This window comes from Periophthalmus magnuspinnatus, chromosome 10, assembly GCF_009829125.3.
Source record: "Periophthalmus magnuspinnatus isolate fPerMag1 chromosome 10, fPerMag1.2.pri, whole genome shotgun sequence".
Taxonomy (NCBI): domain Eukaryota; kingdom Metazoa; phylum Chordata; class Actinopteri; order Gobiiformes; family Gobiidae; genus Periophthalmus; species Periophthalmus magnuspinnatus.
This window is the reverse complement of record NC_047135.1, coordinates 16,409,471-16,437,110: the sequence shown is the minus strand read 5'-3', so window position 1 is coordinate 16,437,110 and position 27,640 is coordinate 16,409,471. Positions and strand designations below refer to the sequence as shown.

The 27,640-nt window shown below is 42.6% G+C and overlaps 2 protein-coding genes across 4 annotated transcripts; both read left to right on the top strand.

Moving 5' to 3' along the window:
- The first annotated feature begins 49 nt into the window (after positions 1–49).
- tsen2 (TSEN2 tRNA splicing endonuclease subunit) lies at positions 50–8,514 on the top strand. Its single transcript, XM_033973689.2, has 13 exons — positions 50–194; positions 2,971–3,496; positions 3,669–3,735; positions 3,873–3,912; positions 3,999–4,133; positions 5,701–5,815; positions 6,439–6,504; positions 6,781–6,831; positions 7,026–7,170; positions 7,376–7,412; positions 7,485–7,632; positions 8,007–8,096; positions 8,351–8,514. The coding sequence occupies exons 2-13, from the start codon at positions 3,323–3,325 to the stop codon at positions 8,408–8,410; spliced, it is 1,128 nt and encodes a 375-aa protein (XP_033829580.1). The 5' UTR covers positions 50–194; positions 2,971–3,322; the 3' UTR covers positions 8,411–8,514.
- Positions 8,511–27,617, top strand: LOC117377629 (RNA-binding protein 39-like). Of its 3 annotated transcripts, none has more exons than XM_055224707.1 (15): positions 8,511–8,514; positions 18,074–18,137; positions 18,445–18,488; positions 20,119–20,259; positions 20,725–20,778; positions 20,893–21,010; positions 21,221–21,373; positions 22,332–22,475; positions 22,588–22,653; positions 22,834–23,038; positions 23,156–23,233; positions 23,703–23,877; positions 26,333–26,438; positions 26,983–27,061; positions 27,332–27,617. In XM_055224707.1, exons 2-15 carry the CDS (start codon positions 18,081–18,083, stop codon positions 27,433–27,435), a joined length of 1,524 nt encoding a protein of 507 aa, XP_055080682.1. In that variant the 5' UTR covers positions 8,511–8,514; positions 18,074–18,080; the 3' UTR covers positions 27,436–27,617. The 3 variants fall into 3 exon arrangements, with proteins under 3 accessions (XP_055080682.1, XP_055080681.1, XP_033829981.1); XM_055224706.1 differs by lacking the exon at positions 8,511–8,514 and adding an exon at positions 17,002–17,169 and having other exon boundaries at positions 18,073–18,137; XM_033974090.2 differs by lacking the exon at positions 8,511–8,514 and adding an exon at positions 17,002–17,209 and having other exon boundaries at positions 18,073–18,137.
- The last annotated feature ends 23 nt before the right edge of the window (positions 27,618–27,640 follow it).

Genomic DNA, 27,640 nt, shown 5'->3' with positions numbered 1-27,640 from the left:
TGGATGTCTGGAAATTGAAAATGACGACGAAGCAGATTTGTGGAAAACGCAAAAAGGCAGATACAAAAGGAAAAAAAGGTTACAAAATGAATCTACCTACTCGGATGTAACTGGTGATGAACCCAGAGAGGAGATGGAAGAAGCCAAAGAGTTTAAAGTCTTGTTGAAGCTGGTAAGAGAAGGGGCGACATTCGGTAAGTGGAACCCAGTGAAACTCACTCAGGAAATCAACAAAGTTATCGGACCCATTAAATGTGCAAAAGCTATACGAGATGGCTCTTTGCTGGTGATTTGCAGTAATGAAAAAGAGAAAGAAAAAGCTCTGAAGCTGAAAACAATCCTGAATGAGAGAGTGAGTGCAAAGCTACTGGAAAATAAAATGTTTGTACGTGGAGTTATTTTGGAAATTCCTCCTAATGTATCAGTGGATGAAGTTAAAGCAAGCTTGAAAGATAATCGAAGTTAAACGTCTGAAAGCATTGCAAAATGGAGAAAGAATTGATAGTTTTTCAGTAATGCTTAAAATTGATGAAAAGTTCCTTCCAGATAAAGTGTTTATTGATTTCATGTGCTATAATATTCAGCCGTATATTCCTCCACCGCTTCGATGTTTCAAATGTCAAAAGTTTGGACATGTTGCTGCTGTACGTAGAGGAAAGCAGAGATGTGGAAGATGTGCAGGAGAGAACGAATACGGCAATTGTGAGGAAGGGGCAAAGATAAAGTGCTGCAACTGTGGAGGGGAGCATAGCTCGGCATATCGAGGATGTGAAGCCAGTAAAAGAGAAGTGCAAAGTGCAAAAAACTAAAACTCACGACGGGAGTGACGTATGCAGAAGCTGCGAAAAAAGTGCCTGTGGGGCCCAAGAAAATGGCCACTGTAGTTCCAAAATGTCATAGCTGTAGTAAAATTGATTACAATTGATGATGGAAAAACAGAACTTCTTATTGTTCATGGTTGAAGCTATAAACTGTAGCATACAGGCGAAAGGAAAAAACGAAAAAATTGTCATTATTGTAAAGGCAGCGGAGAAGTACTTAGGCATTTCAAATATTACATGGGAATCGATTCAGGAAGAACTGATGTTGAGAGCAAAAAAAAGCTTCCTCTAAGCAACCTCAACAATGGAGTGGTGTATCTACTTCTGGATGTTGATCGTATTCCAGTGGAATGCAAGGAGCTTGATAAGTAATGGGCAGGAATTCAAAAAGTATATCTTAAATTTAGAGGAAAAGCCTCATGTACTTTGCATTCAGGAAACATGGCTCAAACCTAGATTGGATTTTGTTATTCCGGGCTACACATCAATAAGGAATGACAGGCAACAGAGGCAAGGTGGAGGGGTTGCAACATTTGTTCAAAATGGTTTGAGTTTTAAGGTAGAGAAAATAGGGCAAGATGATGAATCAATAATGTGTCGATATGGACAAGCAAGGGTAAATTTAATGTGATAAATTTTTACAACCCTTGTAACAGGCTGTGCACAAAAGATTTAGACTTTAACTCTCACAATTCACTATGGGGAAGTTGTAACACGGATGCTAACGGTGTGGTCATTGAGGAATTTATTGAAACTAAATCACTGGTGTGTCTTAATGATGGGACTCGCACAAGATATAACTGCTCGAACAATACAGAAAGTGTTTTATATCTAACACTGGTGTCTGATGTAGTGGCAAGTTGCGCTTCATGGGAGGTGATGAGGGATTTACTAATGGGAAATGATCACTTTCCCATCTTAACCAAGATAGGAGGAGAAATCACAACAGAAAATGAAATACAGATTCCGAGGTGCAAATTAGATAAGGTTGATTGGGATGCGTTTCAAGGAATAGTGAAAACCTTATGTATAGAACTATGTGAAAGAAATATTGCTGATGTTGAAGTGTATAATGAGCAGCTGACTTCTGTTATTATTCAGGCAGCAGAGGCTACTATCCCAAAGGCTGGAGGGAGAGGAAGAACTAAAGGTGTCCTGTGGTGGAATGAAGGGTGTAGTGAAGCTATAAAAAACAGGAATAAGGCATATAAGCAGCTAAAGAAAAATCATTCTATGGAACTGCTTATTGAGTTCAAAAGAACCCAGGCCCTTGTCAGGAGGACTATCAGACACGCAAAAATAACTTTTTGGAGGAAATACTGTAATACAATTGGACGAGACACAAAACTATCAAATATATGGGGAGCCATTAGGAAAATGAACGGAATAAAGAGAAATTATTTAATGCCGGTTTTGCAAAGTAACACAATCATAGCAGTTAATAACAAAGATAAAGCAGAAACGTTGGCAAGAACGCTACTTAAAATACACAGTTTGAATAACCTCTCTGATGAGGCAAAAGAGAGCAGAGACAGAACCCTTGCAGAAAACCTAGAAGTGACTACCTGGAAAAATCCCTCAAACGATAACTTGGATAGACCTTTTACTATATTTGAATTGAAGAAAGCTATTACATATGCAAGGCAATCTGCCCCCGGAAAAGATAGTCTGTTATACCATGCTGCCGAGAATGGAGGACAGATCTCTGGAAGCTGTGCTACAATCATTTAACAGACCTGGCCTGTACAAGGCTCCACTCACAAGTCTACGTCACCCATGTTCCCACACAGTACTTCATAATTATACAAAAACATGACACAAGACTGTACACAGGATCTTCACAAACCAGATGTGATGTGCATTAGTTTCATTAGTGGGATGAACACTGATTGTGCTGTGATGTCACTATGAAGTTGGAGTGACTTAGCACAGAGAGCAAAGGGTGGGTGGACTCAGGTCAAAAACAAAGACAAAACTTATAAAACGCTAATATGGTGTTGTGGGGGAATATAGCATTTTCAAAACAATAAAGGGTAACATGATCATTTTAATTATGCTATATGGTAGCAGATAATACCGCATAGAAATAAAAAAAGCCCCCTTTAATGTGTTTAAATATATATATAGTCTAACGATAGTTCCTCTGCAGCCCCGGAGCACAGGCGGAACCACAGCCTCCTACTTGTTTGTGCCCGACAAGATTTGAGTGTTGCACTTCAGCATGCTTCTGCCAAAACAAACCGACATGTGAGAGTTTATGGTCAATATCCGCGGAGTTTACGCTCCAATCACTGAACCGTGCACCGAGAACAGCGAAACAAGAGAGGACAAGAGACAGACATCGGGAACAAACGGGATATACACCGGTGAAGGAGCGGAGGGCAGCGGGAAAGAGCAGCGACACTGGGGAGACTGGAGCGGAGACCCAAGGACAAACGGGACACCTGCACCAGGTGAGAAAGCGGGGGAAACCAGCTGCACCGGGGAGGCCAGGCCGAAGGATGGAAGCCGAGTTCCGAGGCCCAAAGAGACGGCCCCGAGTCTATGAGGTCTACGAGGCTCCGTTCCCATTGAACCAGAACCAAGACCAGGACCAAAACCAGTTCAGAGCGGACCTCATCAACCAACAAGTCCTGGTGCAGAACCAGGACCACATCAGGACTATATATAAACAGGTACTAAACCAGGACTAAACAGGGTCTAAAGTTTAGACTTAGACCAAGACTAAACAGAGTCTAAACCAGTTCTAAACCAGGAGTAAACGGGGTCTAAACCACGACTAAACCAGGACAAAACCGGGACTAAACAGGGTCTAAACCAGGATTAAACGAGGACTTTCTATTTTAGGGTTTCTTTGGTAAAGGTATCCTGTCCAAGTCTGGTCCTGCCAACAGTGTTTTTGACCAATGGGAAAGTGAGTGATACATTATCTGCTCCTCTGACCCTCCCCTCTGCTCCTCTGACCCTCTCCTCTACTACTGTGACCCTCCCCTCTGCTCTTCTGATCTTATTCTCTGACCCTCTGACCCTCTCCTCTTTTGTGTGGTTCAGATCATGAAGGTTTGATGCTGCCCGTCGTTTTCTCCTCAAGGTGAAATTTATTTAGTTGTTCAGATAAACATCTTATTGTTGCTGTTTTTAACTTGCTTTTGTTGTTCTTTACTCGTTTGTGCTCAGATATGAGGAGATGCTGCAGTGGGCTGGACATACGCTCTCTGCTCAGGGTTTGGACAACGCAGCTGTCCATCACAGACTGCAGCAGGTGTCCTCAGGTGTGACTGTGGAGGAGGTCCAAGTCCAGATCCAGTCCAGGTCTGAGACTAGTCCAGGTCTTTAGTCCCAAAAGTCCAACAAGGGCCTAGGCCTGCCACAATAATATATTTTGAAGAACAATATATTGCTGAGGAAAATTTAGATTAAAAAATACATATATATATATATATATATATATATATATATATATATATATATATATATGTGTTACACACATATACACACTCACCTAAAGGATTATTAGGAACACCTGTTCAATTTCTCCTTAATGCAATTATCGTATTATTATTATTATGGCAGTTGCTTCAATGCATTTAGGGGTTTGGTCCTGGTCAAGACAATCTCCTGAAGTCCAAACTGAATGTCAGAATGGGAAAGAAAGGTGATTTAAGCAATTTTGAGCGTGGCATGGTTGTTGGTGCCAGACGGGCCTGTCTGAGTATTTCACAATCTGCTCAGTTACTGGGATTTTCATGCACAACCATTTCTAGGGTTTACAAAGAATGGTGTGAAAAGGGAAAAACATCCAGTATGCGGCAGTCCTGTGGGCGAAAATGCCTTGTTGATGCTAGAGGTCAGAGGGGAATGGGCCAAGTGATTCAAGCTGAAGAATGCAGTTAGAACCGAAGAATGCAGCAAAGCATTTGTGAAGCCACAACACAGGCGGATGGGCTACAACAGCAGAAGACCCCACCGGGTACCACTCATCTCCACTACAAATAGGAAAAAGAGGCTACAATTTGCACGAGCTCACCAAAATTGGACAGTTGAAGACTTGAAAAATGCCTGGTCTGATGAGTCTCAATTTCTGTTGAGATATTCAAATGGTAGAGTCAGAATTTGGCATAAACAGAATGAGAACATGGATCCATCATGCCTTGTTACCACTGTGCAGGCTGGTGGTGGTGTAATGGTGTGGGGGATGTTTTCTTGGCACACTTTAGGTCCCTTAGTGCCAATTGGGTATCATTTAAATGCTGCGGGCTACCTGAATATTGTTTCTGACCATGTCCATCCCTTCATGACCACCATGTACCCATCCTCTGATGGCTACTTCCAGCAGGATAATGCACCATGTCATAAAGCTCAAATAATTTCACATTGGTTTCTTGAACATGATAATGAGTTCACTGTACTACAATGGCCCCCACAGTCACCAGATCTCAACCCATCTTTGGGATGTGGTGGAATGAGAGCTTCGTGCCCTGGATGTGCATCCCACAAATCCCCATCAACTGCAAGATGCTGTCCTATCAATATGGGCTAACATTTGTAAAGAATGCTTTCAGCACCTTGTTGAATCAATGCCACGTAGAATTAAGGCAGTTCTGAAGGCGAAAGGGGGTCAAACACCGTATTAGTATAGTTTTCCTAATAATCCTTCAGGTGAGAGGTATATGAGAAATATAATTTCAGTTCAAATCTTATGGTAGTACAGAAAAATAATCTTCCCCACTAGTACAAGGAATACAAGAAAAAAGCACCACGATAAATATTGACCCCAAAAATGATTGTTCCATGTGTCAGACTGAATGATAAGTCAATATAGTAATTATTGTGACAGGCCTGCGAGGACCATGTGACTCACAGGTCTCTGTTGTTTCAGGGAAGACCAAACTCCAGAATCCAGACCAATTCCTGGTCCAGAGCCCAGACCTCGGGCAGACCCAGGATTCTCAGTCCCTGGTTGTGGTTTCGTCCTGGTGCGCTCTGACCCTGAGGTGAGGTGCTGGTTCTTAAGCTCTGTGTGCTCATAGACTCTATAAAGAGGTGGACTAAACAAGTGTGATGTCACTCGCAGTCTTTAGTTCCAAATGAAGTTTATCAAGGCTAGCAGTTACAGCGGCTAATCTAGAGCCCAATTCCAAAGAGCCAATCAGGACATTGAAGATAACCCCTTTCCGCTCGCTCCGCTGGTTTGGCAGGGAGCGGGTGCTTTGCAATGTTGTCAATCAAACTGTTCAAATGCTAGCAGGAGCAATCTCAGGAAAAGGAGCCACATGATTGGTCTGTTATTAATATACATATTTATTTATTGATTTAGGGACAAGATAGTGAAATAAATACCCCATGATCATGTAGAGCAGGTTCAAAGCAACATTTAAAGGTCAGAAGGATGAGCCTGACAGCAGCAATTACTTATTAAAGACATGGGTCACAGTTTTTCAATAGAAAGGGAAGTGAAGCCAAAGTAGATAGAGCTGAATCGCGCCGATGCACACTTCCTGCTTTGAGCAAGGTGGCTAGTGATATAACTATGGCCATTTATATATACAGTCTATGTTTGTGCTTTATATTTTTATGGGTTATCTAAATTATTTTTACATTTTATATTTGTTGATAGGGCGACACAGAGATCCGGCGAGTCCCCATAAGCGTCACAGAATTCCTCCAGCTCAGCCATGAAGAGGTTTGTGTGATGTGGCCATTTTAATCCACACTCCAACTCATGCTCTAAATGAAACTATATAAATAACATCATGGGACTTAGATGAACTGAGCTCAGACTGAAAATCCCCCACTTTAAACATGTAACTCATTTATTTATTGTTTGTTGTGTATACTTTTCTCTATTTTTAAGAAGAAAAAATGTTGGTTTTGGAGTGGCTATTTCTCTCTCCACAGACAGATTCTAACAGTCTTGGTCCTGGTCCTGTTTCTGGTCTTGGTCCTGTTTCTGTTTCAGGCCTTTTTCCTGGTCTATGCTCTCGGCGTCCTCACTGTTTATCACAACCAGGTAAAGCTCTACACCTCAACTCCACTTGTCTCTACCTTGATATCACCCTTAACTCTTCTTTCTCTGCTCTCATTGGCCCATTTAAAACTCCTGCTCTGATTGGCCCATCTAAAACCCTCTGCTTTGATTGGCCCATTTAAAGCCCTCTCTCTTCTGATTGGCCCATTTAAACCTCCCTCTCCTCTGATTGACAGGCTCCTCTCTCCCTGCTGCAGCTGTGGCGGACATTTTGTGCTCTCTCTCCAGACTTTGTCAGCTCTTATGCCGCGTACCACTTTTACCGAAGCCGAGGATGGGTCCCCAAAACCGGGTCTGGGGCCAAGTACGGGACTGACATGAGTAAGGCCCCCTAGACCAGGTTTAGTCCTCAGTTAGTCCTCATTTAGTCCTCATTTAGTCCTCAGTTAGTCCTCAGTTTGTCCTCAGTCCTCAGTTAGTCCTCAGTTAGTCCTCAGTTAGTCCTCAGTTAGTCCTCATTTAGTCCTCATTTAGTCCTCATTTAGTCCTCATTTAGTCCTCATTTAGTCTCTGTTCTCTGTTTTAGTGTTGTACCGGAAAGGCCCTCCGTTCTACCATGCCAGGTACTGCTCTTCCTCACTCTCATTTTGTCTCATTTTGTCTCTCTCTGTGTCACAGACCTCTGTGTGTTTCAGTTTCTCTGTGGTGGTGCAGAGGAAGACAGCTGACTGGGAGCAAAGGAGGAGAGTTGATGAGGAGCAGAGGATGGGTGACCCTCCTCTGCGTTTGTTTTCTTGGCGTTCTCTTTCGGCTCTGAGTCGAGTCACTGCCAACGTCTCCAAGGTAAAACTCTACTCGATCTATCCATTTGTCTCAGAAAATAGAACCTAAAGGGCACCAACAGAGGCTAAGTGCAGCACATTTGTTAATCCTCTAATAATGGCTGATACCAAATTTCAAATGTATTTTTTGACCGACTGTAGTGTGATGTATGAGTGTAACTGTATTTGAAGCTGCCGGCAGTGAGCTCAAGGCTAATTTCCTCTTGGGGATAATAAAGTTTGAATCTTGATCTTAAAAGTGCTGCAGTTAACTCAGCTTGTTTTATTGTTATTAATACAATTTTGTGACATTATATAGATAGATAGATAGATAGATATGCCTTTATTAGTACCAAAAAAAAATATTTTATATTTATATATTTTTTTTTCATGAAGGAGCTGCTGCTTTGTTACATAATCTTCCCCATCGACCAATCAGAGGCTGAGATGGGGTCACCTGGCTGTCTGCAGCGCCTCTCTGTGCAGGTACTCTCTGATCTACATTTAAGACAGGAGCAGACAGGGGCAGAAACAGACAGGGGCAGAAACAGACAGGGGCAGAAACGCCAGTGGAGAAGAGACAGTGGAGAAGAGACAGTGGAGAAGAGACAGTGGAGAAGAGACAGTGGAGAAGAGACAGTGGAGAAGAGACAGTGGAGAAGAGACAGTGGAGAAGAGACAGTGGAGAAAGGAGCAGACAGGTTCACAGGCCTCAGTTCACTCTGTCTCTGTTGTTTCAGGAGGTGATGGTGAGTCGCTGGGTCTCCTCTAAGGAACGCTCTGACCAGGACGAGATCTGAACGGGAACTAAACTGGGACTGAACCAGGACTAAACCCAGGGGTGCAAACTTTGCCATTTTGATCTCAAAATTGGTTATTCATCAGTCGAATCTCCATAGATTTGGACTGTGCGTTTTTCAGGAGCATTTGTCCACACTGCAATGTGATCAAACTTATAAGCAAAAAGTAAAAAGGAGAGATTCAAGTAGTGACCAAACCATAAAGGGTTAGGCTTCAACCGAAATCTTATTGCTCTAGTAGACTAGTAGTAAACAACTACAATATTCTGCCTGCTATGATAAAATGCCTATGGGACACCAGCTCATTCTTTAACACCCAAACAGTGTGGTGATCCCAGTCTTATGTGATTTTTATTTATTTTTTGCTGGGAAGTAAAAACATAATCATATTTGCACTACAGACCCTCTTTTTGTCCCATATTGACACTTGTCTTAATATCAACTATAATGTAAATTGCAAACACATTCTCAAGTGGGTGTTCTAATAATATTCACACTTTTTAACAAGAAATATAACTACAATAACATGCAATTGCAATGATAGACAGAATTGTGAGCACAGCAGACGATTGATTACGCCACCGGTCACCTTTTTCAATATGCCCTAGTTTGCAGCCCTGAAACCAAGTCCAGAAGATTGGAACTGGACTGAATAATGAACTGTGACAAATCTGGATTTCTTTTATATATTTTTGAAAACCTGTAAAATTTTGCTTTATAAAATATTAAGTTCTATCTGCAAAAATCCCTCATTCTTTTATTTATTGTTCATATCGGGTGTATTTGTTCTATCATTATTCATGATGTCACATGTTTCATGTGACATCACAACATTTAAAGGCTAATCATATTTAATACAGCAGGTAACATGAATATTGTTCAAACACAGAATTGTGTTATAATACAATGAGTTCTTGGGTCTATTCCAGACATGGGCAAACTACAGCCTGGGGACCCTTTGGGCTTATTAATCCGGCCCGCTGAATGTGACCAAATTATATCAAAATAGGTAAGGATAAACCTTGTTCAATTTACGTTTTCAACAAGTTGTTAATCTTTTGGCACCCCCACCCCACACACACACACACACACACACACACACCTTACAATGCAAATAATAATAATAATAACAATAAATAATAGAGATGATATTTAGAGACATGTCATGTGACCCTGCTGAAAACAGCTTGAAGCATGAAGTGATCAGTTTGCTCACAGATCTATTCACTCCCTGAAAACTGCTCTTGATATTGTAGCTCTCTTAAAACAGAAGGCTGTTAGTCTCATGATCTCCAGCCTCATGGTGCAATGAAGATCTGCACTCACTCAAACAAAAGGTCAGAAAATTAGAGAGGCCATGGCACAACTCCTCTACTGAACAATCCCTAAAAGCATGGAAAATCTGCCTATTTACTTATAAGAAGGCTCTGTGGAAGGCCCAAACCAGATATTATTCAAATTTAATAGAAGTAAACAAAAACAACAGGAGGGTTCTGTTCAGCACTGTAGCCAGGCTGACAAACTGCCACAGCATGGTTGAAGCAATCTCTGTTACTCTTAGCTGCATTGACTTTCTCAAGTTTTTTTTTTAAATAAAATTGCAACCATTAAAGAAATTAAATAAAATGACTCCCACAGTTAGTGCTGAGCAAGCCCAGGCTTTAAAACTAGTGTCCCAGGTTTACTGCTGTTGACCAAGCAGCGACAACTTCAGCCTTTATGTCCTCAGAAACATCAGTATGTTAAACCTTATTCCAACCAGACTCCTCAAAGATATTATTCCTCTAATTAAAGATCTTATTCTTAATATCATAAATACCATCCATCCATCCATTTTCTTCTGCTTATCCAGGGCTGGGTCTAAGCAGCAGTCTAAGTAGGGACTCCCAGATTTCCCTCACCCCGGACACATCCTCCAGCTCCTCCGGTGGAACCCCAAGGCGTTCGCAGGCTAGCCGAGAGACATAGTCCCTCCAGCGTGTCCTGGGTCTTCCCTGGGGCCTCCTCCCAGTGTAACATGCCCGGAACACCTCCCTAGGGAGGCGTCCAGGAGGCATCCTGAGCAGATGCCAAAGCTACCTCAACTGGTTCCTCTCAACTTGTAGGAGCAGCGGCTTTACTCCAAGCTCCTCCTGTGTGACCGAACTCCTCGCCCTATCCCTAAGGGTGCACCCGGGTGCATCATAGGTGAGGGTAGGAATGTAGAGTGACCGGTAAATCAAAAGCTTTGCCTTCCGACTTATCTCCTTCTTTACCACAATGGACCGATACAGCGACCACATCACTGCAGACGCTGCACCGTTCTGCTTGTCAGTCTCACGCTCTATCCTTCCCTCACTCGTGAACAAGACCCCGAGATACTTGAACTCCTCCACTTGAGGCAGAGACTCCCCACCCACCCGGCGAGGGCAAGCCACCTTTTTCCGGTCATGAACCATGGCCTCGGATTTGGAGTAGCTGATTCTCATCCCAGCCACTTCACACTCGGCTGCAAACCGCCCCAGTGCCTGTTGCAGGTCCTGGCTCGATGAAGCCATCAGGACAACATCATCTGCAAACAGCAGAGATGACATCCTGTGGTTCCCAAACCAGACCCCCTCTAGCCCCTGGCTGTGCCTAGAAATTCTGTCCATGAACAGACAAACAGACAGAATCATAAATACCTCATTTTAAAATGGCTATGTCCTCAGTCCTTCAAACATGCAGTGATCAAACTGCTTCTGAAAAACACTAATCTTGAACCTCATCTTTTAGCCAACTATAGACCCATTTCTAACCTTCCCTTTGTCTCAAAAGTCCTTGTAAAAGTTGGCGTTAGCCACCTACAGGCTAATAATGCATTTGATGTATTTCAAACAGGATTCAGAGCTCACCACAGCACATACACTGCTACAGTCTACTACTTCAAGTGACTTGTTATTAGCTGCTGACAATAGACTGGTCTCAGTTCTGGTACAGTGCAAATGGGTGTCAGTTTGACACAGTGATCACAATATTCTGCTTCAGAGGTTAGAATGTGACATAGATGTCAGAGGGGTAGCCCTCAGCTGGTTTAAATGCTACTTACCTGATAGTTACCAGTTTGTTAATGTAAATCAGAGCTCTTTACAATGTTCTAAGGTAGCTTACAGTGTACCACATGGTTCTGTACTTGGTCCAAATCTGTCCAAACTTTATATGTTGTTAGGTAATATCATCAGAAAACATGGCATTAACTTCTACTGCTTTGCTGATGACAGACACCTGTACTTATCAATGAGACCAGATCAGAATGATTGAGTAGACAGACTTAGTGCCTGTGTGAAGGACATAAAAACCTGGATGACACTTAACTATCTGCTTCTTAGCTCTGTGAAAACAGATGTCATTGTTCTAGGCCCAAAGGCCTACAAGACTAGACTCTCTATCTGACCAGATAATCACACTGGACAGTGTCAGTGTAGCCTCCAGTATAACTGTAAGGAACCTTGGAGTCTTATTAGACCAAGAGCTCTCATTCACAGTGTTGCCAGCACGTTATTTTAACACTGTATTTTATTGTATAGCACTTGCACTTTTACTAACTAGCATTAATTGTTCACTTTTTTATTTTATTTGTTTGGTTGCCTGCAGGCACGAGACCCCAGTCCCAAGCTAGAGCACGGCAAACTTAAAGCCTACTTAAACATGCCTAGTTAATAACAGTACCATTGTGGAGATGTAGCCACCAGTCACGTCTGTGCTGCTGTTGGGACGGTTATCACCGTTATGCGGTTATGCTGTTAAGTGTTGACAAAATTGTTTTATACTCCATGAACTTGAATCCAAAAATAACTACAATGTTTTTTTTGTATTATTGATTTCACCAGGGCTCTTCATTTTATCATATCTTCATTGCACCCCAATAAATGGTTAAAAAGGATCCGATCTCTGTCATCATTTTGAAGAGTGCAAAAACAGCACATACAAACCAAGCCTGAAAAGGAGACTTTTTCCACCTGTGTAATATCGCTGAAGTAAGAAAAATCTCATCAAAAAGTGATGCTGAAAACCTGTCCATGCATTTGTTACATCAAGGCCTAAAAACTCAGAGCTTTCAACTAGTTCAAAATGCAGCAACCAGGCTCTTAAAAGGAACTAAGAGAAGAGAGCACCTTCATTGGCTTCCTGTTGAGTTTAGAATTCAATTTAAAGTTGTTCTCCTGACATATAAAGCCATAAAGTGCATGCCTCATCGTATCTGCAAGATGCTATAGTGCCATATCATCCAAATAGAGCACTCCGCGTCAAAATCCTGGACTACTAAAGAGTCTCTACATTTAAGACCAGGCTTAAAACATTCCTCTTTGTATGATCTTATGGCTGGGCAACTTAGGAGCAGAAATAAAACCTGCGGTTTTAGTTAAGCTGCCTTAGGAGCAGCTGTTTTTTCCTACTTTCCAACAACAACATTAACAACATTCACTATTCAGTTCACCTGGAGTTTGTTCATTGCTAATCACATGGACTTCCCTGTCACACTCCCCTCTGGGGAGTGCAACTGTTTCAGATGGTGGGACCCTAGATGCCCCTTCTGTGGGCAAGAACACCTCCCCCACCCTTGTTGTCAAGACTGGGACCCCTCAAGGGTGTGTTCTGAGCCCTCTGCTATACACTCTTTTCACCCATGACTGTCTTTCCTCCTCCACGTCCAACCTCATCGTTAAGTTTGCTGATGACACCACAGTGCTCGGCCTCATATCCAACAACGATGAGGTTAACTACAGGAAGGAGGTGCAACACCTAGAGTCATGGTGGCACCACAATAACTTGGTTTTAAATACTAAAAAGACCAAGGAGATTGTTGTGGATTTCTGCAGAAAAGGTCACAATGGACCACCTACCTCTCCTCATTGGCACCGAGGCGGTGGAGAGGGTGAGCAGTTTTAAATTCCTGGGGGTAACCATGACTGAGGACCTGTCCTGGGGCAATCATATTACCTCAGCCGTACGGAAGGCCCAACAGCGCCTTTACTACCTGAGGAAATTGAGGAGTGCCCACAACTGTGCCATCAGCAGCGTTCTGAAGTATGGACTTCTAGTGTGGTTCTTCAGCTGCACTAAGGCTGACCAGCAGGCAGTCCAGCAGGTGGTGAAAGCAGCCGGTAGAATCATTGGAATGACTCTGCCGGAAATCAGCACCATCTACTCCACTCGCTGTCTGAGAAGAGTGCACAACATCCTGCGGGACCAACATCACCCTGCGTACCATCTTTTTCACCTGCTGCCCTCAGGGAGAAGGTACAGGTCCATATGGGCCAGAACATCCAGACTGGCCAACAGTCTGTATCCACAGACTGTTGGCCATGAATTTTTTTTTTTTTTTAGACCTGAGTTAGTCGTGGGTCAGTCCAGCTTTAGATCGGCTTGAGTCCTGGTTTAGTTCTGGTTTAGTTCTGGTTTAGTCCTGGTTTAGTCCTGGTTTAGCCCAGCTTTATTCCTGCTTTAGTCCAGTTCTTGTCCACAGGAAAGTAGGGGAGTTGGAACAGGAAACGGGTTGGACTTCAGCCTCCGGTGTTTGCTCAAAGGCACCTCGACCACTTAGGACTGACCCCCGTGTTCTCCTTGCTTTTCTTTGTTAAAGTTTTATTTAAAAAATTGACAAACATGAACCCAACTTGTGTCTGGGATCAACTTGTTAGAGCTTTTCCCAGCTGAAGATTATTGTGATGAGTGAGTGTCATTTCAGTTTGTTGTCCCTATGCAGGTGACAGAGAAAACAATCACAAAAAATACAAAACAATTACAAAAGAGCAGTAACACAAAATGGTAAAAGGTCAGAATAAAAGTGTTCACAGACTTGGTTTTCCCTCATTCACAGTTTAAGGCACAGTTTGAAAGTGGACAATGATTGCGCTCACTCTGACCTCTCTGCACATCACAGACTCCTGATACATAAAGAAGTGTGCATTTATTCACAGTTTTCTCCACAATTAAGTACTCAGTAGACTCATGAACACAAACAGCAAATACTCCACTAAAACATGTCACATCTTACAGACTTTAGTTTAGTTTATTCAACTATAGTTGTGAACATATTCAAATAATATTAAAACTTTCACATTTTTCTCATCAGACATTTGGAGTTGAGGATCCCCCGAAACCCAGAATCGAACCTGGATTGGGACCAATAACCGGACCAGGACAGGAACCAAGAACTGGGATGCAGAACTGGACCTGGACCCAGCTCTCCTCCAGAACTGTGATCTGGAACAGGAACAAGACCTGGACCAGGACTCAGATCTTAACCCTGGTCTAGACCCCGACTTAGACCCTGATCCAGACCCCGGTCCGGACCTGCAGATGGCCTGGGGCCTCAGCGTAGACCTGAACCTGGATCCAGATTCAGTGCACCCGTGGCTGGATTAGGACTGGACCAGAGACCAGACCAGAAACCAGATCAAAGACCGGACCATGGACCAGAGTCAGGACTGGTGTTTTGTGGCCGTGTGGTGCAGTGGGTCGAGCCATTGCCCTGCACCTGAAGGGAAACCGGTTCAGATTTGATGATGCACAAACTGTTGTTGTGTCTCGGGCAAGACACTTCACAAATACTGCTGTTGCTGCTACTATATAAAAAGACACCTATTCTTTTTTTTCCCACTGTCTGGCATGAAATCAGACTACATTTTTCCTGTTTTAGGTCAATTAGGATTACCAAAATTATTTCTATATGTTAAATACCTAGAATAATGACTTTATACAAAGTCAGATGTTTACATACATTTCATTAATATTTGGTACCTTTGCCTTTAAATTGTATGACTTATGTCAAACTTTCTTCCACAAGCTTCTTACGATAGGTGGCAGGAATTTTGCCGCATTCTTCCTGACAGAACTCGTGTAACTGAAAAACGTTTTTAAGCTGCCTTATTCGCACATGCCTTTTCGGGTCTGCTCATCCATGTTCAGTAGAATTGAGATTAGGGTTTTGTGATGGCCACTCCAAAACATTGATTTTGTTATCCTTAAGCCACTTTGTAAAACCGGTTTGGCAGTATGCTTCAGGTCATTGACCATTTGGAAGACCCATTTGCGTCCAAGCTTTAACTTCCTGCCTAATGTCTTGAGATGTTGCTTCAGTATTTCCACATAATGTTCTTTCCTCATGATGCCATCCATTTTGTGAAATGCACCAATCCCTCCTACAACAAAACAACCCCACAACATGATGCTGCCACCCCCATATTTATTTATTTATTTTTTTATTCTCTTCTTGGCAAATTTCTTTTGATTTTCCTGTGATGTTACACAAAGAAGCAGTTTGTTTCAGGTGTGTACATTCACAGGTGTGTCTCTAATTAACTCAAATGTTGTCAATAAATCAGAAGCTTCCAAAGACATGACATCATCATTTTTGTTTCCACAAACAAATGCATCAAATCTTAGTGTATGCAAACTTCTGACTTTAAAGAATGTAATGAAAAATAATAAATAAATAATCCTTCTCACATTATTCTGGCATTTAGTAAATAGAAATAATTTTGGTAATCCTTTTCTGGTTTTAATGACCTAAAACCAGAAAAATTTTGTCTGATTTCATTCCAGACATTGAGGGAAAAAAGTGCATGTGTCTTTTTACATAGTGTAGATAAACTTCTGGTTTCAACTGTATATGTAAATGTCGTTGACCTGGGTTTGGTTTGTGGAGGGTTTAGTCATAAAAGAGTTGTGTATCGTTGTGATGCTTTTACAAGGTCTAAGCATCACAGTCGTTTTTAGTCATCTAATCATAAGGTCGATTAGATGACTAAAAAGGTATTGTGGCAAAAGCTCTCAAAATGATGACATATCTCTATGTATCTGACACAAACTGCATTCACAAGACTACACCTGCACAGAAGATCATGCAAAAACTAAAATTTATGCACAACATTTTAAACCTGGTGTACAAATTGAACCTGTTCTTTGTGTAAATGATTGGATTGTTTCTATCTAAAGAAAGTTTGTGATAAAAGTAATACTCACATCTGAGTGGCTCATGTCACTCTGGTGTTTCTGTATTTACATGTTAATAAAGTTTCACAAATGCACTCTGAAACTGACTCCTCCTGCTCCCCTCTGTCTCCCCTATCTCCCTATCTCTGTCTGTCTCCCTCTGTCCCTATCTCTGTCTCTTTGTCAGTCTTTGTCCCTCTTTTTGCCTCTGTCTCTTTCTCTGTCCCTGTCTCTCTCTCTCTATCTGTGTCTCTGTCTCTCTCTCCCTCTCTAACTTAAACTTAACTTTGTTGGTCCAAAAGAGAAATGAAACAGCAGATCACACATTGCAGTAGAATAAATCACAAACAGCAAAGAATCTGTTATAAAATTCGAAATGCTTAAAGAAGCAAAAGATCTGTGTCAGATCAAAGAATCATCAGATCAATCATCAGAATCAAATAGACATAATCATAAATAATAAAATAATGATAAAGATAATAAAACCCAGTTGTCATGATTTTATATTTTTCTACGAAAAATTTTAAGTTCATAATTGGCCCGTTATGTGACTTTTGAAGTTATTGTATTATTTTCATTTTTATTTATTTATTTATTACTTTTTCTTTTTCTCTGACGTCTTTCCCTGGTCTCGTGAGAGCTTGGGCTGGTAACGCGGTATCTGCGTGTCCTGTTCGCGTCACTGATCCGGGAGCGCGCTGCAGCACCGCGTTACGACTGCGCGCGTCCAAAACCAGGACTAAAACCGGATTAAACTTGGACTGAACCCGCTCCTGCCCCGAGACACCTATCTCTGCACCCTGGTACTGACACGCCCCGAAGTTTTTCACACCAAAAAAAGGGGTGAGATCCGCAAGGAGCGGAGGAAGCGGCGGGAGGCCTGTGCTAAAGGGCTAAGCTAACAGCTAAAACGCAGCTACTCCGCTCCTGTGGGGGTTTAGTTGGATTTATTTAGTATTTACACGTTGTAAACCTGTTTTTCAGACTATAAACCCGCGCTAGGTCTAAGTGTGTGTGTTCATGTGTGTTTAAACCAGTAAATAGCGCTTTTAAACCGCGCTGTCGGCCTGAATGACCGGCTGTTGTGGTTAGCTCCGATGCCAACGGCTCTGGGACGTTCTCGACTCAGTGAACTTTGGCCTCACCCCCCCGCTCCCGAAGGTGAAGTCCTGCCGTTGTATCCTTAGGCAAGACACCTCACCCTCCTGGTCCAGTGTGGGTATAGTGTATGTGGTGTGTGAGGAGTGAATCTGCGACGCAACTGACGCAAAATAGCGTATTAGTGTTGATACTGCTGAAGTAGTGTTCTTATTAGTAGTAGAAGACGAGTTTTCTTATTATTGGTATACGTATTGTGGTCTGTCCCGGGCTTAGGGGCGTTTTGATGACTGTCTGGAGTAGGAATAGTCCAGTTTAACATGGACCTTCCAGTCCCACAGGGCAAACATGGGCCAAGCCCTAATCAGGATCCTGGATCAGACCTGGAGAAGGCCCCCGGGTTAGTCCTGACCAGAATCCCAGAGAAGACTCTGGTTTAGTCCTGGCCAGAATCCTGGAGAAGGCTCTGGTTTAGTCCTGACCAGGATCCTGGAGAAGTCCCTGGTTTAGTTCTGCCCAGGATCCTGGTTTAGACCTGGAGAAGGCTCTGGTTAAGTCCTGACCAGGAGCAGGCTCTGACTTGATCTAACAAGTCTTGTTTGTTTCAGATTTAAAGATGGCGGATGACTTCGACATCGAGGCGATGCTGGAGGCACCATACAGGAACAGGAAGGTACTGCTCCTCCTCCTCACCCTCTCCTCCTTTTTTCTCTTTTCTTTACCCTCTCCTTTCTGCCTTACCCCCATTCTCCCCCACCCCCCTTCTCTGACTCTGTGGCCCTTGTAATGTGTCTTGCTCAGAACATTGAATAGTGTGTTACATATTAGAATGTTATATATATATATATATATATATATATGTGTGTGTTGTTTCTCTTAGAGCGCTGGAAGAGCCTTGTTCAGAACAAGGTCGTGTTTTACACATTTTAGATTTTCTGGTTTTAACAAACTTGTGTTTCTGATGCTGTTTGTGTCGACAGGATGAAGGCAGTGAGAGCATTGAGAGGGACCACCGCAACAAGAGGTGAGATCGGGGACCAGACCGGGGGGCTAAATCGGGGACCAGACCGGGGGGCTAAATCGGGGACCAGAACGGGGGGCTAAATCGGGGACCAAATCGGGGACTAGACCGGGGACTAAAGCAGGGTCTGGACAGGGATCTGTCAGACAGGACAGCTGTGGCTACAGTAGTATCTCACCTCAGAGTGCGGTGTGAATGAAAAATGCTGTAAAATGTTAAACGAGGGTCATGAAAAATGCAATGTAAGACTAAAGGCTGGTTTGTGTCCCACACCCAACCGTGTATTAGAAAGCTCTGTCACACATCCGACAGCAAATCAGAAAGCTTGCAGTGTTTGCTCTGCCGTGTATGTGAACCTCGGCTAAAATGTGTTCAATTTGCACTGAGAGCAAGAGCTGTGATTGGATGATCCACAAATACTATATGAAACAGACAGTTTGGCATAGACATGTTGCACATGAGCCTAGAGTGATGGTTTATTGCAGGGGTGGGCAAACTTTTTGACACAGGCCACAATGGGTTCTAAAATTTGACAGAGGGGCCGGGCCAGGAAATATATATATGCATATATTGCATTAGAGATTTGGCCTGTAGCATGTAGCAAAGCATGAATATGCAAGGCTCATTGTACAAATTGTTTTCCAAATACATTAATTACATTAATAATTTATTACATTTCAGTTAAATAAGCACAGCAGAAAAACTCACATTCAGTTTTATCAAGTACCAAAAGATCAACAACTTGTTGAAAAGGAAAATTAAACAAGGTTTACCCTTACTTATTTAATATAATTTGGTCACAGTAAATAAATCAATGCAGATTAAATAGTTTGGATTCCCACAATTCACCTGAGCCCTGATGAGCTCAACAGAACCTCATCTGGTTCAGCTCTGAGTTGAGAGGGGCCTGATGCAGGCCTATAAGCCAGCCTTGATGCATTATCATTATATTCATTTGTATTTTTCAGTAGACGTGTGAAGTAGGGATGGATAGATATGGATTTTTTATTTATTTATTTTTTACCCATATCCGATATTTGGCCTTCTGCTGTGGCCGATACCAATACTTAGCTTTTATCATAAGCTATAGTAAAGATCAAAAATGAACTTTTTACTTTCATAAAAATGTATTTTTCTGGGATACAAAATTATTTGTTAGATGTTTGCGTGACGTACAGCTATATAGCACTATTTCCATTTTGATTCAGTGTTTCCCCTTAATAGTGGGGACTATTGTCCCGCCATAGTCTTATTTACACCTCTATAGTCTAAAAACTAGCTTTTTTTCATGTATCTTTTAATTATACTGGGGAACTCAATGAGAGCATTTAGACTCTCTTTTTCATGGATGCCCTGTTCAAAATACAATTCAATCCAAAAACCAACCAAGTATATAAGTCCATATAAAACATTAAAAACAGGTGCGGGTGTGTGAATAAAATTCTGGAAAAAAAACTGGTAAACTCTGTAATTGGTGCTTTTTTGTTTGTAGAGGCAATAAGTGACATCTATACACCAAATTATTGTATTAAGTAACATTTTCAAATATGAATAGCTCTGTTTAGTCTTTGTATAAAATTATGCTAAACGCTGATATCCACACATGAATTCTATTCATGTGTCTATTCTCTAGCAGTAAAAAGCGCAGCCGTAGTAGAGAGAGGAAGAGGAGCCGTGAGAGGAAGAGGAGCCGGAGCCGCAAACGAAAGAGCCGCAGCCGAGAGAGACACCGCAGCAAAGAGAGAGACAGGGGACGCTACAGAGAGCACCATGTGTGAGTACAGTGTGAGAGCACAGAGTGCTAAAGACTAAAAAATAATCATGATCATTCTCTGGCCTAAACTCAAACGAAAAGGCCTATATATGTCAAAGCACATGCGAACGAAACAAACGAAGCAACTCCATTCCCGATGAGGAAACGAACAATAGATCAGAAAATGACACAACATGGACCCTTAAATGTCGTACTGTGGAACATTCCAGGCAAAGCAATAACATCTCCATGGAGAAGAGCAGATGTTGGAACTTCCACTAGAAAAGTTTGAAAATAAGCATCTTTAATTTCTTTATACTTTTTTTTGTGTGCAAAATCCAAGGTTTTAACCATGTTGTAGTTGTTTCCTTCTCATTGACACATGCCAGGCAATCACATGAGCAGTATTTGAGTAATCTGATTACTCTAGTACGTGATTACTCTCTAACTGTGACTTTGGTCTGAAAACTTAAATGTTTGTTTCAGTCGTCGGAGGTCACGCAGCAAGAGCCCTCTGAGGAAGGAGAAAAGCCCAGTCAGGTCAGATACCCTAGCATCCTCCCCTTCTGTATCAGATGCACCCTCACCCTCCCCTGTGTCAGAAGCCCTCCCCCATGTGTCAGATGTTCTCCCTCATTAGTCTGTGTGTTTCAGAGCGCCCATCGATAACCTGAGCCCTGAGGAGAGAGACGCGCGCACAGTCTTCTGTATGCAGCTGGCAGCACGCATCAGACCACGAGATCTAGAGGACTTCTTCTCCGCTGTGGGCAAGGTTCGCTCCGCTGTCTCTGCCCCCCTGGCCCTGCCCCTGCCCCCCTGGCCCTGCCCCTGCCCCCCTGGCCCTGCCCCCCTGGCCCTGCCCCCCTGGCCCTGCCCCCCTGGCCCTGCCCCTCTGGCTCTGCCCCTCTGGCTCTGCCCCTCTGGCTCTGCCCCTCTGGCTCTGCCCCTCTGGCTCTGCTCCTGTATATATTTTTTCTTTTAGGTCCGTGACGTGAGGATCATCTCAGACAGAAACTCTCGTCGCTCCAAAGGAATTGCATACATCGAGTTTGTGGAGACCAGCTCTGTCCCCTTGGCCATCGGTCTGACCGGCCAGAGGCTGCTGGGAGTCCCCATCATTGTGCAAGCCTCACAGGTACTACAACCAGCACTACTACTACTAAAACTACTACAGTACTGTCATTGTGCATGCCATACAGGTACTACTGGCAATACTACTAGTGCTACTACAAATGCTGCTGCTGCAATACTACAAATACTACCACTACTACACATCCTACTGCATTGCAGTCATTGTGCATGTCTCACAGATACTATTACCAAAAACAAATACTGCTGCTGCTACTACTACTAAAACTACTAAAACAAACACTGCTGCTACAATACAAATAGTGTGCAGGAGGAGGATTAGGAGAGTAGGTCATGTAGGCTGAAAGCTTTTGTCATCTTTTAAGATTGACTAAGTTCTTCTTGCTGCCGCCTCCAACGTCGCATCTCAATTAATTGATGCCAGGCTTATGTAACAGGCATATTGGCTATAGACCCAATTAGTAGTAGTAGCACTATGACCACATCGTAGGGCTAGGACCAGAAGACCAGAGACGACTCGTAGAGAGTGGACAGAGACAATACGTTGGTACAGTGGCTCTATTTCCTTCTTTGGTGGTCAGATTGATTGGATTTAACTTAAAAACTGCATCATATGCATTTCTTCATGTGTTTTCCATGAGGGTGTGTGCATTATTGCAAAATGACAGTTCAAAATCAAAACTAGTGTATTCTTCAGGGCATAATCTTTCCCCATGTCTGTCTCACTTTTGCGTTTACTGCTAGAGAGTGCTCCCCGGTGGCAGTTAGCTAGTAAAAGTCTATAAATTAGCCGCACCGTTGTATAGGCTGCAGGGTTCAAAGCCTGGGAAAAAAGTAGCGGCTTATAGTCTGAAATTTATGGTATATTTCACGCAAAAAAAGAACCGTGCAGTAGCCATGGCTGCAGCCTGCTCTCTGCATAGAGGGGGTTTAGAGGTAGTAGGACAGTGGGTTGTGTAGGTTCTGTTCCTTATATCAGGCATATGTATATGTGTATATTTCAGGCAGAGAAGAACCGTGCGGCAGCAGCAGCTGCAGCCTGCTCTCTGCACAGAGGCTCTGTGGGGCCCATGAGGCTGTATGTGGGATCATTGCACTTCAACATCACTGAGGACATGCTCCGAGGGATATTTGAACCTTTTGGACGGGTCTGTACTGCTGCTGATACTACTGTATTACTAGTACAACTACTGCTATACTGCTACTATTACTACTGCTGCTTGACTAGTGTGTCTCATATGTATGTTGTGTGTGTTTCAGATCGAGAGCATTCAGCTGATGATGGACAATGAGACAGGACGCTCCAGAGGATACGGCTTCATCACGGTCAGACTCTGCATGTTTATTATGCATGTGATGTGTGTTCCTCAGTTCCGATAGCAAGTGTGTAGTTCTGCGTTTCTATATTTGACATACTATGTGTTTGTTCTCTTCAGACAGTGAATCTCTGTATTCTTGTGTGTTTCTTAGTTGTGTAATGTTTGCTTGTCTGTGTGTGTCCCTCAGTTTTCTGACAGTGAGTGTGCGAAGAAGGCAATGGAGCAGCTGAACGGCTTTGAGCTGGCAGGGCGCCCGATGAAGGTGGGTCATGTGACCGAGAGGACGGACCCCATGCTCGCATCATCATTCCTCGACAACGACGAACTGGAGAGAACTGGCATTGACCTGGGAGCAACGGGCCGCCTGCAATTGATGGCACGCCTCGCAGAAGGTAAGAGATCAGGGGTCACAAAGGGCACAGGGCACAGGGCACACCTCACACAGGGTAAGAGGGGCCAAAGGGCAGAGGGAGAGGCGTAAGAGGTCATTCTTTGTATGTTGTTTTCAGGCACAGGGCTCCAGATTCCACCTGCAGCTAAACAAGCACTGCAGATGAGCGGTGCCATCAGTGTGGGAGCCATGGCAGGTATGGCACACTCGCATGTCTCTGTCTCCTTGTTGGTCATCACTAGAGTTGCACCAATCCAGGTTTTTCAGTTCTGATACTAATTTTGATACTATAGCTTCAAGTATCTGCCAGTACACAATATCAACAGATACCAGTGCAGAGACTGAAAATTGTATTACCTTTTTTAAATTAAAACTAAACTGATCCAAATGTGTTTAGGGAGCTGTTTTGTATCCCTCATATAACTAGACCAGCTTTGTGTAAATAAAAGTTCAAACATTTCTGGATTGATTATGACCAGTAAATGGTCTAATTACATTGATTTTAAATGCCCAACCAGGATTTCATCTAAACCAATATTTGCCGATATCCAATCCAGCAATTTTTTTTGTATCAGCACCGATGTCTGATACCTGTATCAGATTGGTGCATGCCCGGTTCCTGTCTGCTCTACTCATTGGTCACTGAACCCTTCTCTTGTTTCTAGGGCTCCCTCCAGGACTGACCCCTGGACTGACCCCTGGACTTGCAAGTTTGACCCCTGCCCTCACCCCAGGTCTGACCACTAGCCTGACCCCAGGTCTGACCCCTGGCCTGCCTCTGGCTGCACCGCCCGTTGCCACAAATTGTTTCCAGCTCTCCAACATGTTCAACCCAAAGAGGTAACACCACCTGTCATTCCCCAATTTGAGTCATTTGTCACTATTATATGTCTGTCTGTGTGTATATATATATATATATATATATATATATATATATATATATATATATATATATATATATATATATATATATATATATATATATATATATATATATATATATATATATATATATATATATATATATATATATATATATATATATATATATATATGAGAGAGAGAGAGAGATATAGATATATAGAGATATAGAGATATAGAGATATAGAGATATAGATATATGATACAAAAAATAATCTATGAAAATTATGAAAGTCAGACATTGCTTTTCAACCATGCTTCAACAGAATTACAAAAAAATAAACTCATGAAACAGGCCTGGACAAAAATGATGGTACCCCTAGAAAAGACTGAAAATAATGTGACCAAAGGGACATGTTAATCCAAGGTGTGTCCACTAATTAGCATCACAGGTGTCTAGAATCTTGTAATCAGTTAGTGGACGTATATATATAGGTCATCACTGTGCCCTTTGGTGACATCGTGTATACCACACTCAACATGGACCAGTGGAAGCAAAGGAAAGAGTTGTCCCAGAAGATTAGAAAGAAAATTATAGACAAGCACGTTAAAGGTAAAGGCTATAAGACCATCTCCAAGCAGCTTGATGTTCTTGTGACTACAGTTGCACGTATTCAGAAATTTAAGATCCACGGGACTGTAGCTGACCTCCGTGGATGTGGCCGCAGGAGGAAAATTGATGACAAATCAGAAAGATGGATAATACGAATGGTAACAAAAGAGCCCAGAAAAACATCTAAAGAGATTAAAGGTGAATATCAATGGCTCAAACAACGGATGGTGCGATCTGACAAAGTGGACTTAATGGGAGATGACCAAGAAGGACACCGTTGATGAAAACAAATCATAAAAAAGCCAGATTGGAATTTGCCAAACTACATGTTGACAAGCCACAAAGCTTCTGGGAGAATGTCCTATGGACAGATGAGACAAAAATGGAACTTTTTGCCAAGGGTCTGTTACGTTCTGGGGCTGCATCTGGCACAGGGTGTCTTGAAGCTGTGCAGGGTACAATGAAATCTCAAGACTATCATGGGATTCTAGAGAGAAATGTGCTGGCCAGTGTCAGAAAGTTTGGTCTCAGTCGCAGGTCATGGGTCTTGCAACAGGACAATGACCCAAAACACACAGCTAAAAACGCCCAAGAATGGCTAAGAGGAAAACTATTCTATTCTAAAACTATTCTAAAATGGCCTTCTATGACCACTGACCTAAATCCTATTGAGCATCTTTGGAAGGAGCTGAAACATGCCGTAAGTGGAGTACTACTGGAGTAGTTTGTTGATGAGGAGTGGGCCGAAATACCTGCTGGGAGGTGCAGAAGTATCATTGACAGTTACAGAAATCGTTTGATTGCAGTGATTGCCTCAAAAGGTTGTGCAACAAAATATTAAGTTAAGAGTACCATCATTTTTGTCCAGGCCTGTTTCATGAGTTAATTGTTTAAAATAATTCTGTTGAAGCATGGTTGAAAAGCAATGTCTGACTTTCATTTAATTAAATTTCATAGAATTTTTATGAATACTTTTGTCAGATTCAAGTTATTGCTGTGACCGTTGAGTTTTTCTTTCATTAACCGATGGGTACGAACAATTTTGTTTGTATGTACATACATGTATATCACATGTGTCAAACTCAAGGCCCGTGGGCCAAATGAGGCCTGCCTAGTCATTTAATGTGGTCCGCGACAAAGTAAATTAAAAGGTATGACTGTCTTATAATATCATTTTATCAGGAGATACAGTTAGACAACCATTTTTAATATCTATGCAAATCCATATGCAATATTTGTAACTTGAAATATAAAAACAGTTAATTAACAAGATTAAAAAGTAGTTGCACTTATTTTACATTACATTTGCAAAATCCGCATAGTCAGCTTTATTTTTTACAATTATTATATATGTTTTAAGGCTGTAAAACCCCTCACCACACACATACTTTTCTCAGACAGGCATTAACATTTTCTCACATTTGTCTCTTGTTTAATTGATAGTGACTCACCCATATTTCAGTTCCTCTGACCGTGCCTCTTCATCCAGGCGCCACTGCTGTAGTGTTGATCGAACGTTTATGTAAATTTGGCGGCCTGATCCTTCTGTGCTGTGTGGGAGACGCGGCACAGAGATCAATTGACTGACGGTGGTCTGCAGTCCCTTGGCCGTCGGGATGCAGAGCACAATGCATGTTCACACACTGTTAAAATAAAGCATGTAGAATTGCACTGGAAAAACCCACGAGACTGCGAAAGGTGAACCCCAATATAGCAAGGGACCATTCTCTGTGTGTGTGTGAGTGAGAGTGTGTGAGATAGATATGTAGTATATACACACATGTACACATGACACTCGGGCCTAATAAGTGTATTTGACAGTGAGGAGACCCCGGGCTGGGAATTGGAGATTCAGGCTGATGTCATTGAAGAGTGCAACAAACACGGAGGAGTAGTGCACATCTATGTGGACCGCAACTCTGCAGAGGTGAGGGAGGGGCTAACAGGGAGGCTGATGGGTGTGGTACTGTTGATACTTTGCAGTGATATCACGCTGGGGGTGTTCTCTATGTCTATACCGGAAATTTCAGCAGTTACCATGGAGATACAATGCACATATTTGCAAACACAGCCTGATCAGTTTCTAGATAGTATGAAAATGCAATGAAAAAAAACACAAGCAGGTTTAAACAGCACATTTACAGGTCCTGTTTAGGTCTTTGATTTTCAACAAAAGGGTGAGAGTAACTAACTAAAAATTAGTGGGCTAGTACTAGCTAGCTGGTGACTGTAATGTTATTTGAGAAGGACTTGTTTAACAACACAAATCAGCTCACTTGTTCTAGTTCCAACTAAGTCAGTTCTTTATAGTCAGACTTTAACCTGAGTTTTTAACTAAATCTAACTTGAGTAACAGAACTTTAGACAGACCAGTGCCTACAGTTGGCATCACACCTCCAGCTGCAAAGTATCACTAGGCTGTAGGTTTTAGGCTGTTGTACCTGGAGGTGACACAGATGTTTATTTTTCAGGGAAATGTGTATGTAAAGTGTCCTTCGATCCCAGCCGCCATGGCAACAGTCGCCGCTCTGCATGGACGATACTTTGCAGGTGAGATGAGGTCTACAGCCCGACCAGGCTCAATCAACAGACAGACAGACCAGGCTCGTACAACAGACAGACGGACAGACACGGTTCGCTCGACAGACTGACCGACAGACAGACCAAGCTAAGCAGAGACAGACAGACAGACCAGGCTTGCTCGACGGAAGGACGGACAAACCAGGTTGACTTGATGGACAAGGCTTGGGTGTAAATCTGGGTCTAGACCAAGACTTAACCAGGACTGACTCAGGTCTAACATGCTTTTGTGCATTCCAGGTAAAATGATCAGTGCGGCATTTGTTCCCCTGTCAACCTATCACAACCTGTTTCCAGACTCAGTCTCTGCCTCCACGCTGCTGCCCCCACCCATCCGCCGCTGACCCGGGCACGTGCTGCGCTCTGATTGGACAATAGACTCTGTACTTGGCTCTGATTGGACAATTTAGACGTTAGTGTGCTCTGATTGGTTGGTTTAAGTTGATGGTCCAATGGTTGAGCTCCATGAGCTGTTTTTTCTAATCTCTTCATTTTGTACAAGTTTCAATTAAATTTTATTTTCAAACCTCGTCCAGTGTCTTATATATA

What these genes read in the sequence shown, in the direction of transcription:
- tsen2 (XM_033973689.2), top strand. Translation starts at nt 3,323, where the DNA reads ATGGAAGCCGAGTTCCGAGGCCCAAAGAGACGGCCCCGAGTCTATGAG. An exon ending in TCCAGCTCAGCCATGAAGAG is followed by an intron (nt 6,505 to 6,780) that starts GTTTGTGTGATG and finishes TTTCTGTTTCAG; the next exon opens with GCCTTTTTCCTGGTCTATGC. An exon ending in TCACTGCCAACGTCTCCAAG is followed by an intron (nt 7,633 to 8,006) that starts GTAAAACTCTAC and finishes TTTTTCATGAAG; the next exon opens with GAGCTGCTGCTTTGTTACAT.
- LOC117377629 (XM_055224707.1), top strand. Translation starts at nt 18,081, where the DNA reads ATGGCGGATGACTTCGACATCGAGGCGATGCTGGAGGCACCATACAGG. An exon ending in AAGGAGAAAAGCCCAGTCAG is followed by an intron (nt 20,779 to 20,892) that starts GTCAGATACCCT and finishes TGTGTGTTTCAG; the next exon opens with AGCGCCCATCGATAACCTGA. An exon ending in TATTTGAACCTTTTGGACGG is followed by an intron (nt 22,476 to 22,587) that starts GTCTGTACTGCT and finishes TGTGTGTTTCAG; the next exon opens with ATCGAGAGCATTCAGCTGAT.